Source organism: Scaptodrosophila lebanonensis, unplaced genomic scaffold (assembly GCF_003285725.1).
Source record: "Scaptodrosophila lebanonensis strain 11010-0011.00,11010-0021.00 unplaced genomic scaffold, SlebRS2 tig00000129-arrow-arrow-pilon, whole genome shotgun sequence".
NCBI lineage: Eukaryota > Metazoa > Arthropoda > Insecta > Diptera > Drosophilidae > Scaptodrosophila > Scaptodrosophila lebanonensis.
The window spans coordinates 1767806-1780317 of record NW_022060583.1 but is presented as its reverse complement, the minus strand read 5'-3'; the positions used below and the strand labels follow the sequence as shown (position 1 = coordinate 1780317).

Sequence of the window (12512 nt, the reverse complement as noted above, 5' to 3'; positions counted from 1 at the left end):
CATTTTAATATTTTATTAAAAGAAAAAACAACATTTTCTCACTCTATACGTAAGCAATAAATTATTATGGTGGAGTTGCCGTTGCCCGCCAGCGTTTTGGCTACTGCGAGCTGAGCCTTATTCAAGCCCCAAACACAAAACTAATTGACCAGGCAGAAAACAGAAAATAAATAAATAAAATAAAATTCAAATTAGGCGGGGCAATGCCAATGGCAACGACCACGACAAAGAATGTAGTGTTCTTTTATAATCATTTCATTATTAGTTTCAGAAATGTTAAGCATTTAACCCAAAGCATTGTAATCATCGAATTGAGGTTAAGAACTGTGCCCTAATTGAATCAGAGAATGCGTTCAATAAGCGCCAATTAATTGAAGCGAATGTGAATGTAGCCACAATTCTTAGATTTGCAGACCGCACACTCACAGTTAATTGAAAGGTTGTTGCCAGTGCTGGAAAATATGAAGGGAATTTGTCTATCCATCCATCTACCTAATTATCTGTCCATCCATATCTATCCATCTATCTATCTATGTACTTTCAAGTATCTATCTACTTGCTACAATTATGATGAATCTTTTATGACATCTGATGCAAATACCAAAAGAAAAGTTGTGTGTTTTGTTTTAAAACGAAGCTGCTGTCGACTGCTTTGGAGCAGAATAATTCAGCTTGCATTATTTTATTCACATATTTGATATGTCAATGATATACTTGTATTTTAATCTATAATACTATAATGCAGAGACAATATCAATGATTTACTATATATATATTTTTTATTTATTTGCCATGTAAAATATACAGAACTACAAGTATTTAGCTAAAGCTACGAGGCCTTAAGGTAGATATTTATTTGATTAACTATAGTTCACATAAATTACGCTTCAAGGCGACTTAAATGGAACTTAGATAGTGACTACTTACTATATTATATTGTGATCGCAAGTCATACTCGTAGAACACGTCGCAACAAAATGCTGAATTTAAATTCAGTCTGGCACATTTTTGTGGGCTACATATATTTGTTTGCTTGAACTCTTTTTAGCTGAGCTGTAGTTGACATGTTTTAACTACTGGAAGAAAGATAATGAACTTAAAACATGTCTTGGTTTTATTTGATCAACGGTGGTAAAAGCTTTGGCAGCTTCTTGAAGAGCTGCTTGAATACTAGCTTGAGAGCTATATCGATATAATTCTCACAAAATGCCAAATAATTATAAAATTCATTTCTTGAATAATTTTCTTAAATAATTTTTATTTATGCAGCCAACGCGGTGCATAAAAGCCACGCAACAAATTAGTCGGCAACTGATTTCAAATTGCGAAATCTTCTCAGTTCTTAGTTCCGGTCACATAATTAGTTGAGAAAAATAATCATAAAATCAGTGACTGAAGGATTTCGCAAACCTTGCTCTGTGCGCGCTGCCATTATTCAATTAGATATACCAGTATAATAATAAGAGCAATAACGCTGCTAAAACAAACAACGCTGAACTTCCCGGCGCCTCTGGACACAGGGCGAGGGCTTAAGGCAAGAAAATGAGCTATCAATGAAAACGGAAGTAGCCACACAAAGCTGGGGAAACGTTGTTTCCGACTTACGCAGCCTAAAGGAGCAATGCATATACATATATATTTATATACATATGTATATATGTTCGCACTGACTACATAACATAGGAGTATATACACGCACACGCCTTGCCAAGCTCATGCGGAACTTCCGTTTTGATTGGCACTTGTTGGTTGGCCCCGTTGCTTCTGCTGAACAACAATTGCAAATTAATTGGCCAATGCTGACAATTTTTATTGGCCTTATCAATGGGATGTTGTTGCTATCCAGCCATAATAATAGATAGAACCAACAACCAACCAACCAACTGCTTCTCCCATGCGTGTGCTCTGCACTTGACTTGTGTAACTTCCGTTTGAGCTTCAGCAGCTTGAGCGGCAGACCGGCAGGCCAGCAGGCAACGCTCCACTTTGCAAATTACAATTCAGCAGCAATAATAACTGCAAATTACGACATCGATATGTAATTACCAATGTCAGCATTCGGTCATTGCAATTGGCATGCGTAATTGGCTAATTGAATTGAGTTTGTGTGCGTTTGAGTGTGTATGCGTGTGTGTGTGTGTGCTGTCCCGCTGATATTGATACAAGCTATATCCGATTCGATTGGATTTGATACGCTGCGTTGTCATAACTACCCATCCCCATATGTGGCAAGAAGCTATTATGCCACATACAACACACACGAAGAGTCCCAAAAAGTGCTTATTCTTTTGATAAGCACGACGAATCGATTCACCCGTTCTCATGAGCCTGTATCCGTCCGTCCGTCCGTCCGTCCGTTTGTTTGTCTGTTTGAACGCGTATATCTCATGAAGCTGAACAAGTACTACACTCCCGCTATTCCTCCATTGTCGATTTTTGACCAAACCTGTCCCATTGTCAAAATGTTTGTTCCCAAAGAGTAATCGAGTTTTCTTTGTCCTTGCCCAACTCTCTTTACACTTTTCAGTGCGGGGCCTCAAATGGTTGGTTATTAGGCGGGTTTAAAAGCCGAGGGTTTCAGTAATCAAGAAATGTTCCTGCATTTCCCAGCCATTCGAACGCCATTAATCAATTCGGTGTCCGTGCGTGTGCTGAGGGAGTTCAATCAAAGTGCCCCAAAACTTTGACATGCGTTGTAAGCAGATGCTGAGCATGTCAGTTACTTAATGCATCAAACAAATTTGTTGCCCAATTGTTGGGTATGTCAGCTGCCAGCTGCCTGCAACAACAGCAACAGCAACTACAATGTCTTGTCGTTGACAATGTGGGGGCCACATCAATCGTGGCTTAGACCGATCCCAACTCTTACTGATCTATGGCTGACATGGGGGTCATGATTTGTGTTTAACACAAAACCAACCGTCCGAACTGTGGGTGGCTGGCTTTAATGATAACGCAACCACACAGCAACAACAACAACATTAGGAGAACAACAACAATGCCACACGCATAGTCGCCAGATATTCAATTGATTGCCCGCTTTTGGCCACACGAAATCCAACACGAGTTTTTTCTATGAAAAGAGTTAACAAAAAAAATGAGAAAATACTAACTTTTCCAATCAAATCTCTGGCATGGTATTTTCACCAATCACCGAAACGCCAAACTGGGGCAACAGCTGCACAAGTGGAGCAATGAGTGCAAAATTGTTTTTCTGAGCATCGTTAGTGGCAACGCCTCGACTTGCAGGAGATGGAGGAGGAGGGCGGGTGGACTAGAGTGTGGAGTGGAGTGGAGTGGCGTGGCAACAATTCCAACTGATTACGATTATTATGGCATATTATGTGAAATGATTTTTGAGTGAGTGAGTGAGTGCCTGCTCCCATTTCGGCATCGCAGAGCAAAGAACCCCAAAAACTTCGAACAACCGCCTATAATAATTGGCTATAGATCTTATTGAAGTTGTGGACAGGAAATGAACATTGTTATGCCAGTAACCCATTCCCAGTCCCATTCCCCCTGCTAACTAGCATTTGTCTGTTTTGCGCCCAGAAGTTCTAACAACCAATGTCCGTGTTGGCTTTCACATTTTCTGAAGTGGCAGCACGCTCGAATTTCGATTCTTGCGTCTTGTGGCGATCGGTCAAGTTGCAAGAAAAGCCAGTCATGAAAATGTAAATATCATGTTAATATGGCCCACTAATTGCATATGCAGCCGTCGCTTGTAGTTGTCGGCAACGGAAGTGCAATGTTCAATGGGCCAATGTGATTTAAATTCGGGTTTTCTGATTCTGTTTTCGTTTCTTGTTGACGTTTGTCGCTCAATTAAAAACAAATTGAGTTGTTCAACTGTGTTCTTAAGCATTGCATACACATAGTACACGTACGTTGTACAGTGGAGCAAAATAGCAGAAACCAATCAGTAGTTGATTTTCCAAATTGAAGTTCCTAAGACTCTCAATTATGCAAACTCAAAGAGGGAGCTAGAGACAGAACCTATAAGCATCATTCAAATGCTATGCTCATTTATACAAATATCATTTAATTTAAAAATCATAAACTTTAATCTGGGTTATAGATATATTCTAATGGACTAGGTTTTAATCCGAAAATTTTAACCCCCATTTGTGTTTAAAGTTTCTAAGACTCTCAATTATGCAAACTCTTATTTTATGCCAATCAATGGATGAGCCAAAAAGAGAGAAATGCTCATTTATATAAATATCATTTAATTAAAAAAGCATAAACTTTTATCTGAATTGTAGATATAGTCGAAAGCTCGGTCAGGTTTTGTAAATAGCCTGCTCTGCAATACATATTAATCGAAAACAACACTCAGATGATTTTCTACAACATTTCATTCATGTTCGATGCCCGACAGCAATCCATTGCAACGGGTTTTCTAGCCAATAGATGCAGGCTTAACTACCCGGGGCTTAAATTGATTAATTCATTAAATATTTAAACGCATTTTATGGCTCGCTAACAAAAGAACAACAACACCAACTGCGGCAACTGAAAAGAGGGAAATTTGAAAAAGAAAACAAATGCATTCTAGCGGTTTTTGAGAGTTTCACTAAGACGCACTCACACAATAAAACACGTAACTGTAGCAAAATAAAACAGTCTTGAATGTTGCGACTAATTAAAACATTAATTGAAAATGCGTACCAGTCCCCAAACGGTGACAGTAACAACAATAAAGATAACAACAACAACACTTTCCATTTAGCTACCGTTTGAAGTTGCGGCCATGTCAATAAGTTAGGAAACATTTCCACGAAACAAGCCAGACACACACACACACACACACACACACACACCAAAAAGGTAAATGAAGTTGCGCACGAACGAAAGACTTAAGACACGAACTTGTTGTACAGGCAGGCACAGGCGCAGACGCAGGCGCGGACGCAGATACAGTCAGAAACGCTGACACAAACGGTAACATTTTTAAGGGTTCATTGAACATGGACAACTTTCGAATGGCTTTACACATGCTGCCTGGTTGTTGTAGTAGTTGTAGTTGTTGTAGTTGTTTTTGGGTGCTACAATTACCGCAGAGCTATGAACGCGACTCGCATATGAAATGCGGGTGTCAGTTGCTTTTTGTTTTTGGACTATTTGGCCATGAAAACTGGCGCGCACTTTAAACTGACGAATGACGATGTTGATGAAGTGCTGTTCATGACTTTGTTAACCAAAGAAATAAATTAAATAAATTGTTATATGTGTACCTACAGTTTCGAGGCAAACAACAACAACAACAATGAGCAATTGAAAAACCGCGACCACGGCAGCGGCATCAGAAAACAAAACCAAACTTAATTTGAATATGTAAAGTATCTACACTAAAAAAAAGATAAATCCATATCTTTTTTGTAAATTTCCTACCCATTTTTTAGGTCGTTTTTCAAAAAGGGAGGAAGGAGGTTATCAATTCGTCTGTATTTTTTAAATTTTTAAAATGTTTTTTAGCTCAGAACTTTCGACTGGGTGTATTGATTTTGATGATTCTTTTTGCATTTGAAAGCTGATTTTATTTGGTCCAGTTCTGACATTGGTGTCCATAAGAAAACTACCTTAAGCCGCATTTAGTCCAAATAACTGAAAATTCTACTCCTGAAGAGGATGCTGTTACTTCAGGATCATCAGCGTAACATTAACTAAAAAAGCATTCACTGCGTTAGATTTGAAGTCGGTTTTTTTTGTTGTTAAAAATTAATTTGTGCCCTACAATTACGTTCATATGAATCAATTGAGTTGAGCTGGCTATTCGCCGATTAAGTCGCGCTATCCACAAATAGGTAAGCTTTGATATTACAAATTCACTTTTCAATTACTATAAGCTTTGAAATGCTCATTTAATATAATTATTATCAAAGCTATCCATGCATTTGAATACAAAAATCTTTAAGGACTTCTTCCCTACCTAAGAGCCTTTCTGTTAGTGTATGAACGTTTAATGCTTTGCTGGCGGGTAGTGTTATACTTGTACATATGCTCGTATGTAGAGCTTATTAGGCATGCATTGGTTTAATTAAGCGTGCCCGAAATAAGTATGTTAAGTTAACAAGCACATCTCGACACTCCCGACTATGGCATGACCAGAGAGGCGTAAGAAGCCAGAAAGAAGGCAAATGGCCTGCCGTACTGGCCATGTCCAAGGAGCTACAGAAGTGCAGCAAGTGCAGCAAGCACTTCAAGTTTTTCACAGGCAATGCTGTCAGGCGTAACGGCGGCGGCCATAAAAACGCAGCAACAAAAAATTAAAAGAAGATAAACAGTCGGACAGGTAGACTACTCGTATCTAGAGCCTGCGCACACTAAAGAGAGCTAAGTTATGAAATAAAAACGAAAACAAAAAATAAAAACCACCAGCTCGGCCAATGCACCACGCAATTTAGTCAATTCTTTTTACCTGCAACACTCTGTAGATGCCTTGCAACATTTTTGGGGGGGCAGCTGCCAGTCGGCCACATCTCAATTAGCGTTTTTACAGCTGCCGACTTACCCTAAGGTGGAGAGGCAATTTGCACACGCACGTCCCAAAAACAAAACATAAATACACAAAAAAAGTGTGCAAGGCACCTGTTGACTTGTTTTGTAGCTCGTTCGGCTTGCAGCATTTTAAGCTGGAGTTGGAGCTGGAGCTGAAGCTGAAGCTGGCCAGGTGCGAGGGCCAGCAGCAGTGGCACATTGAACTTCCCCAGGTGCTCAAATGTCGATTTGTTTTTGATGACGCTCTGTCCTGCCTTTTCTCACATTCATAATGACAGACGCTCAATGGCCAGACAAATCATAATTTTTCCAACTACCAACTACCACAAGAGGCAGTGCGGCGACTAGACTTGGGGTATAAATATCAAATTCATATTAGTTGCCAACCAAGCAGAAACCTTCACAACAAGTGGCTGACTTGTTGGCCGTTTGGCTTGGCTTATCGTGTGAACTAATCTAAGCAAAGTCACAGTCACAGAGTCACAGCCTGCTCCTCAGCTTACCCGCTTACCCAGTCGCCCAGTCGCCCAGTCGCCCAGACGCCCATTCACCCGCTCGTCCGCTCGTCCGCTCGCCCGCTCACTGCGCCATAAAATGATGTGCGAGTCTATGAGCATAATACTATGTTTTTCTTTCCAGACCTTATGTATATCATGCACGAGCGTCTTCTTGCGACTTAGACTGATTGTTGTCCGTCTTGAAACTGAAGCCAAAGAAAATGGTACGGCTGCTGTTGTTGTAGTTGTTGTAGTTGTTGTTGCTGGTGTTATTATTATTATTGTTGTTGCTGCTACTTTATTACACCACTAGCCGAAGAAGTTTTTGTCGTCATCGTCTTCATCGCAAGGGTCTCTCTCGCTGCCCCGTTGCAGTTGACTGCGCCCCGAGCTGAAGAAACACATTAAAAGCATATCAAATGAAATCATCTGCAGCTCAGCCAACGCAGCAGTTGTCCCGTTCGCTTGGCTCCTCATTCTCACCGCTCAAGCAACCATCCAGCCAGTGCTGTTGCCTTAGTGGTAAGTGGCAACAACACCAATAGCATTAGCAGCAGCAGCAACAGCAGCAGCAGCAGCAACAGCTCTCAACGGAAGCAACAACACTGTGGCCAAAAACTGTTAGTTTCTTGGCGCTTTTTATTGTTTTCGCACTTCCGCACACGTCACGTCTCTTCAGAATTGGTCCCGTGGTCTCTTAAACACTTTTACGAGTGCACCCTACACGCTGGGCATGGTGACCCCATGTTTTAAGCTCATAACTGATTAGCACAGCGAGATGAATCAAATCGTCTGTCCCTCTATAGTATAGACAAGCGCGCCAAGAACATTTTTGTCGATGTTTTGAATCGAAATTTGTTAAGAAGTGAACTATGGAGAGTAATTAGGTTAGGTTTATGAGAAATTTATATAATAGGCAGCAGAAGGCAACTCCGCTACACAAGTAATAATAATACAGATGCTCTATTCGATCTACATAGATACAAATATGACCGACCGCTCGTCCGGAATTATGGAAATGTGGGGAAGGGAATATAAAGTGACCAAAGCTTGTGCCATTTTTTTTATTGGCTACAGGGTATTTCACTATCGGGAGTGCTCGACTGTATCATTTTCTCTTGCTATACCATTTGTTGTTTAACACTTTGAAGCATTTTTATTGACGGCTAATGCGACAAACGCTTGTCACAGGTCTTGACGTTGTAGAAGATGTCAAAAATTTGTGTCATGTCAGCAGACAATCAAAAAACACGCAAGAAAATACCAACAACAGCAGCAACAAGAAACAATAACAACAGCAGCGACAGCGACAGCATCAACTACAACAACAACAACATTACATTGTGCGTATGTCAAATGCTGGCTTTGAAATGGGCTCGGCACAAGCTTTACTTTGCTTTGCTTTGATTTCCATTGTACTTGTTTGTTGTGCTGATGTTGTTGTCGTTGTTGTTATTGTTGTTGTTGTTGTTGTTGCACACACACCGCGCCCAGGTGGCTGGCGGCCTGCAAGTCGTGTGGCGCAACAAATTTCGATATGTGCTGCCTGATACATAACACTAGTACGGGTATGCATGAAAAAAAAAAGTGAAATAGGAGCACATGCAACGCAATTAGTTTTTAGTTTGGAGCCACACCTAATCTGGCCAGTCGGGCTGCTGCGCCTTCCTTCCACAAACCACCATTTCTCGTAAGCCACTAACGACTACTGGGCGTGCGAGCTGCTTAGCCTCAAATTAAGTGCGACTCTTTGTGCAGTATACATATATACAAGTATATATATACATATGCTCATATATACTATTTACACGAAATTCAATTGCTGACCAACGATTTGGTGCGACACTCAGTTATGGAAAGAGGGATCGGCCTTTGACAAGTATATGATGAGTCACTAAAGCTGACAAGTCCTTTCCAGCCTGCACTTAAACGTTTTGGCCAACTGCTAGGCAACGTTATTCGAGCATAACCAGACCCGTTCCAACATAATATATGTATAGTATAATGGAAGCAATCATCAATAAAAATGTGCAGCATTCCATAAGGTACTTGTATATGTAGAGTGCTATTTTGACTTTAATCTAAATGTGTCTAGCATTTATTATACATATGTTTATATTATACGAGCATAACCAGACCCGTTCCAACATATTATCAATAAAAATGTGCAGCATTCCGTTAAGGTACTTGTATATGTAGAGTGATTTTTTTATCTTTTTTTCAGCTGTTTTTTATTGCTCCACATATTTAACTTTTCGCAAAAACCTAACACAATATTTCGGGCATACATCAGTAATCCTCGCTGTTACTCCCTAAAAAAAAGTTTAAACGAAATCAACTATTCTTGTCACTTTTCTTGTTCGATCTCAAAATATATTGATGATATTTTTGGATCTCTCTCCTGCCCTAGGTAACGCCTTTAAGCTCTCCCTACATATTTCTTTAAACAATAGATATAATACCCTAATAATCCATCAATATTGTATCGCTGATCTTAATAGCGAAATTTGCAGAATCTTGTCAGGACTTAAGGGTCACCTCTCAATGATTATCAATGCAAAGTTGATTCAAAAGCTGCACTAGTTGTACAAGACTGTAGAGAAAATTAAGAGCTTAAGCAATTAGATGAGGCGATGTACATACATACTTGTATGTATATACTCATGTGGAAGTATGTATGTACATACTTACTATATATTCCAATTCACCGGAGCACCTCGGCTCTCATTCGCTGGCAATGTGGGGCTTGTCCATGAATATCTTGCCACCCCAAAGGGCCCTTGAGCTGACCCTCGTACAGTCGGGCGCTTGGCACGACATGGCGTCCCATTTCATGTAGCTAACGACTAATTGTTGTATTAATTTGATTTTTGCATAATTCTCTCGGTACACGAGCATATTCTTTGTTGGCATCGGAGTCTTGTCTTCGTAACCCCATTCCCTGCTCAAATGTACAGCTGCAGCCGCAACCAGAGTAGCAATCATAAATATACAAATTTATGATTATTAAAAGTTAGTGAGCTGCTCTGTCATGTTTTTGTTGCTACTTTTGTTGTTGTTGTTGTTGATGCTGCCATACAAATGTATGCAACTGGGTGCCACTTTTTCTTGGGCTTTTGATTCGACCCAGCCCTGGGCATGTAAATGGCAGCCAACACGAAAGTTCTCATTGTGCAGAGAGAGAAAAAGGGTGCATGCAACACTTCTTGCTACTGTAACTCGTGCTGATGTTGTTGTTGGTGTTGTTGTTGTTGCTACTGAAAATTCGCCTACTCCCATGACAGTGCAAAAGATCGCATCGCAGAAATCGTATGTCAATGCCATTGAGCACTTCAAATGGGAGACAGACAAGTGTTCACAAATTGCGCATTTTGGTGTGAACAAGCAACAAAATTAACACAATTAAAAATTCATTAAAACGTCTTTGTAAAGGAAAGAAAAAACTGAAACTGAAGGTCAACCGTTTTGTTGGTCAAGTGACAAGCGTGTTGTGGGTGCTGAGCGTTATCTTTTGCCATAAAGTTAGCAATCGCATCATCTTGAAACGTTCAAAAAGTGTCAAAATTTATTTCTATCTGTAGCCATGACCATGCTTCTACAAGTTGGATTTGCCAAAATGGCAGCGAATGAGACTATTGAATGGTCAATAAATTCCGAAAATACCAAAATAGGAGACCATCTTTTAACTTTTTTAGCGCTGCGTGAAAGATTCGAAATGGCTTTTTCAAATGACGTGACAAGCAATTCCAATGATTAATTAGCATTGGCATTATTAATTATTAATTGCTCAATTTTCCAAGCAGCCTAATGCCAGCTAAAAGCAATTTCATGTTATACTCTTATGTAAGTGATGGTCAAGTGAAAAGTTTCCCTAAAAAGGACATCCATTTCATTCCATAAACTAAGCGTTTAGTCTTTTGAGTATGCTAGCCTAAATCCAAGCAAGTAGACATACAAAAAATCAATCACTAGCAGGTATAACAAGTTCCATCACTGCATTACGTCTTCTAATTTTTCTCAATTTTTCCTGTTTCCCAGCGAGATATGTACAGTGCTATGAGCTATGAGCTATGAGCTTATGGAACAGTGAAAACTACATAGCTTTAGCGCAGATGGAGATAACGTCTTAGCTCATATGCCAATAAATTAGCTAAACAATATATTTATATATATTATATATTTATATATTTATATATATAAATATATTTATCATAATATATTTATGAATATATTTGTTTTTCTTGTTTTTTACAGTTTTAGTTTACATATATATGAATATATATATATATATATATATATATATATATATATATATATATAGTATATGATTTGAATAGCTGATTTTTGTTTAAGTGGTTGAGTAGAGTGAAGTTTAATGCAGTTCATATTCCCGCCTTTGGAGGCCTATAACAACGAAACTAGTATGCCTTAAACGAAAGTTGTACTACAATTTGAAAGCCTATAGCCTCTAGTTTAATAAAGAATTCTATTTATTTATGGTATCCTATGTAATATGTATTTATTTATGTATGGTATGTAACCATTCAGTGCCGTCAGGAAACAGAGAAGCACTTCCTCACTAGAGCTTAGAGCTTAGAAGGGCTTAGTTGAAACTCACCTGGACAGCACAGTTGAGAAAACAATTATTTTGTCCGGGTCCATTGAGCAGCCCCTTCGACGACGGCTCCATTGTGGGCGATGTGAGATTGTTGGGTGCACGGAGCAGCTCCATTAGGCGATTGCGTTCGGCACTATTTTGCACGGCGCCCACAGCGTAGGGTTTTGGGGGCGGCGTACTCATATAAAGGGCGTTATGCGCCATGGGCGTGGCTGCACTCGCATTAGACTGACGATACAGTGTGCTGGTCATTGGCGTGGCCATCTTCTAATCGTAATAGCGGGGGCAGTACAGTGGTGGGTGATTAGTCGTCTAGGGCTGGCATCGCTGCAAGGAAGGAAAAGAGCACAAATTTATAAAATGTCGTACAAATACAAGACTTCAAGACTTGGGAATGGCAACATATAATTTCTGACGAGCCGCTGTTTAGCTGTCAACATAAATCTCAGCAATGTGGCACTGACAACATAATTAGACGCCCACACGCGCTAGCCGCCCTGGCAAAAAAAAATAAGAAGCAGAAAACGAGCAACAAAAACAACGAACACCAAGAAACAATACAAAAAAAAAATGTAGCCAAACGGTCGACCGAATTGATGGCTTGGGCTTACGTGTTGTCGGCACTTAGATACTCGTAGGTGAGAAAATTCTCGCAACTTAAAAAAATAAAAAACAGATTAGATTGCCCCGCTCAGCCCTCTTAGCAGAAAAAAAAAACCAGTAGCTGCCACTTTTATGATTTCTCGTCTTGGCGGATTAGCATTTTTTATGAGCCATGCTGCCCCTCTCCTTCTTCTTATTATTTTTTTTCTCTCAAGTTCTGCGAGTGAAAGTTGGCGGCTATCAAAGACATTTTCAGCATGCTTTTGCGCATGTGTGTGTGTGTGTGTGTGTGT

General features: G+C 39.8%; 1 protein-coding gene across 1 annotated transcript in view; it reads right to left on the bottom strand.

The window, feature by feature from the left end:
* LOC115628888 overlaps positions 1-11919 on the bottom strand; it is a 65644-nt gene extending 53725 nt beyond the window's left edge. The window contains exon 1 of the mRNA XM_030525145.1: positions 11617-11919. Coding sequence (XP_030381005.1) covers positions 11617-11880 — 264 coding nt within the window. The 5' untranslated portion in view covers positions 11881-11919. The remainder of the gene's footprint in view (positions 1-11616) is intronic.
* Positions 11920-12512: the final 593 nt, after the last annotated feature.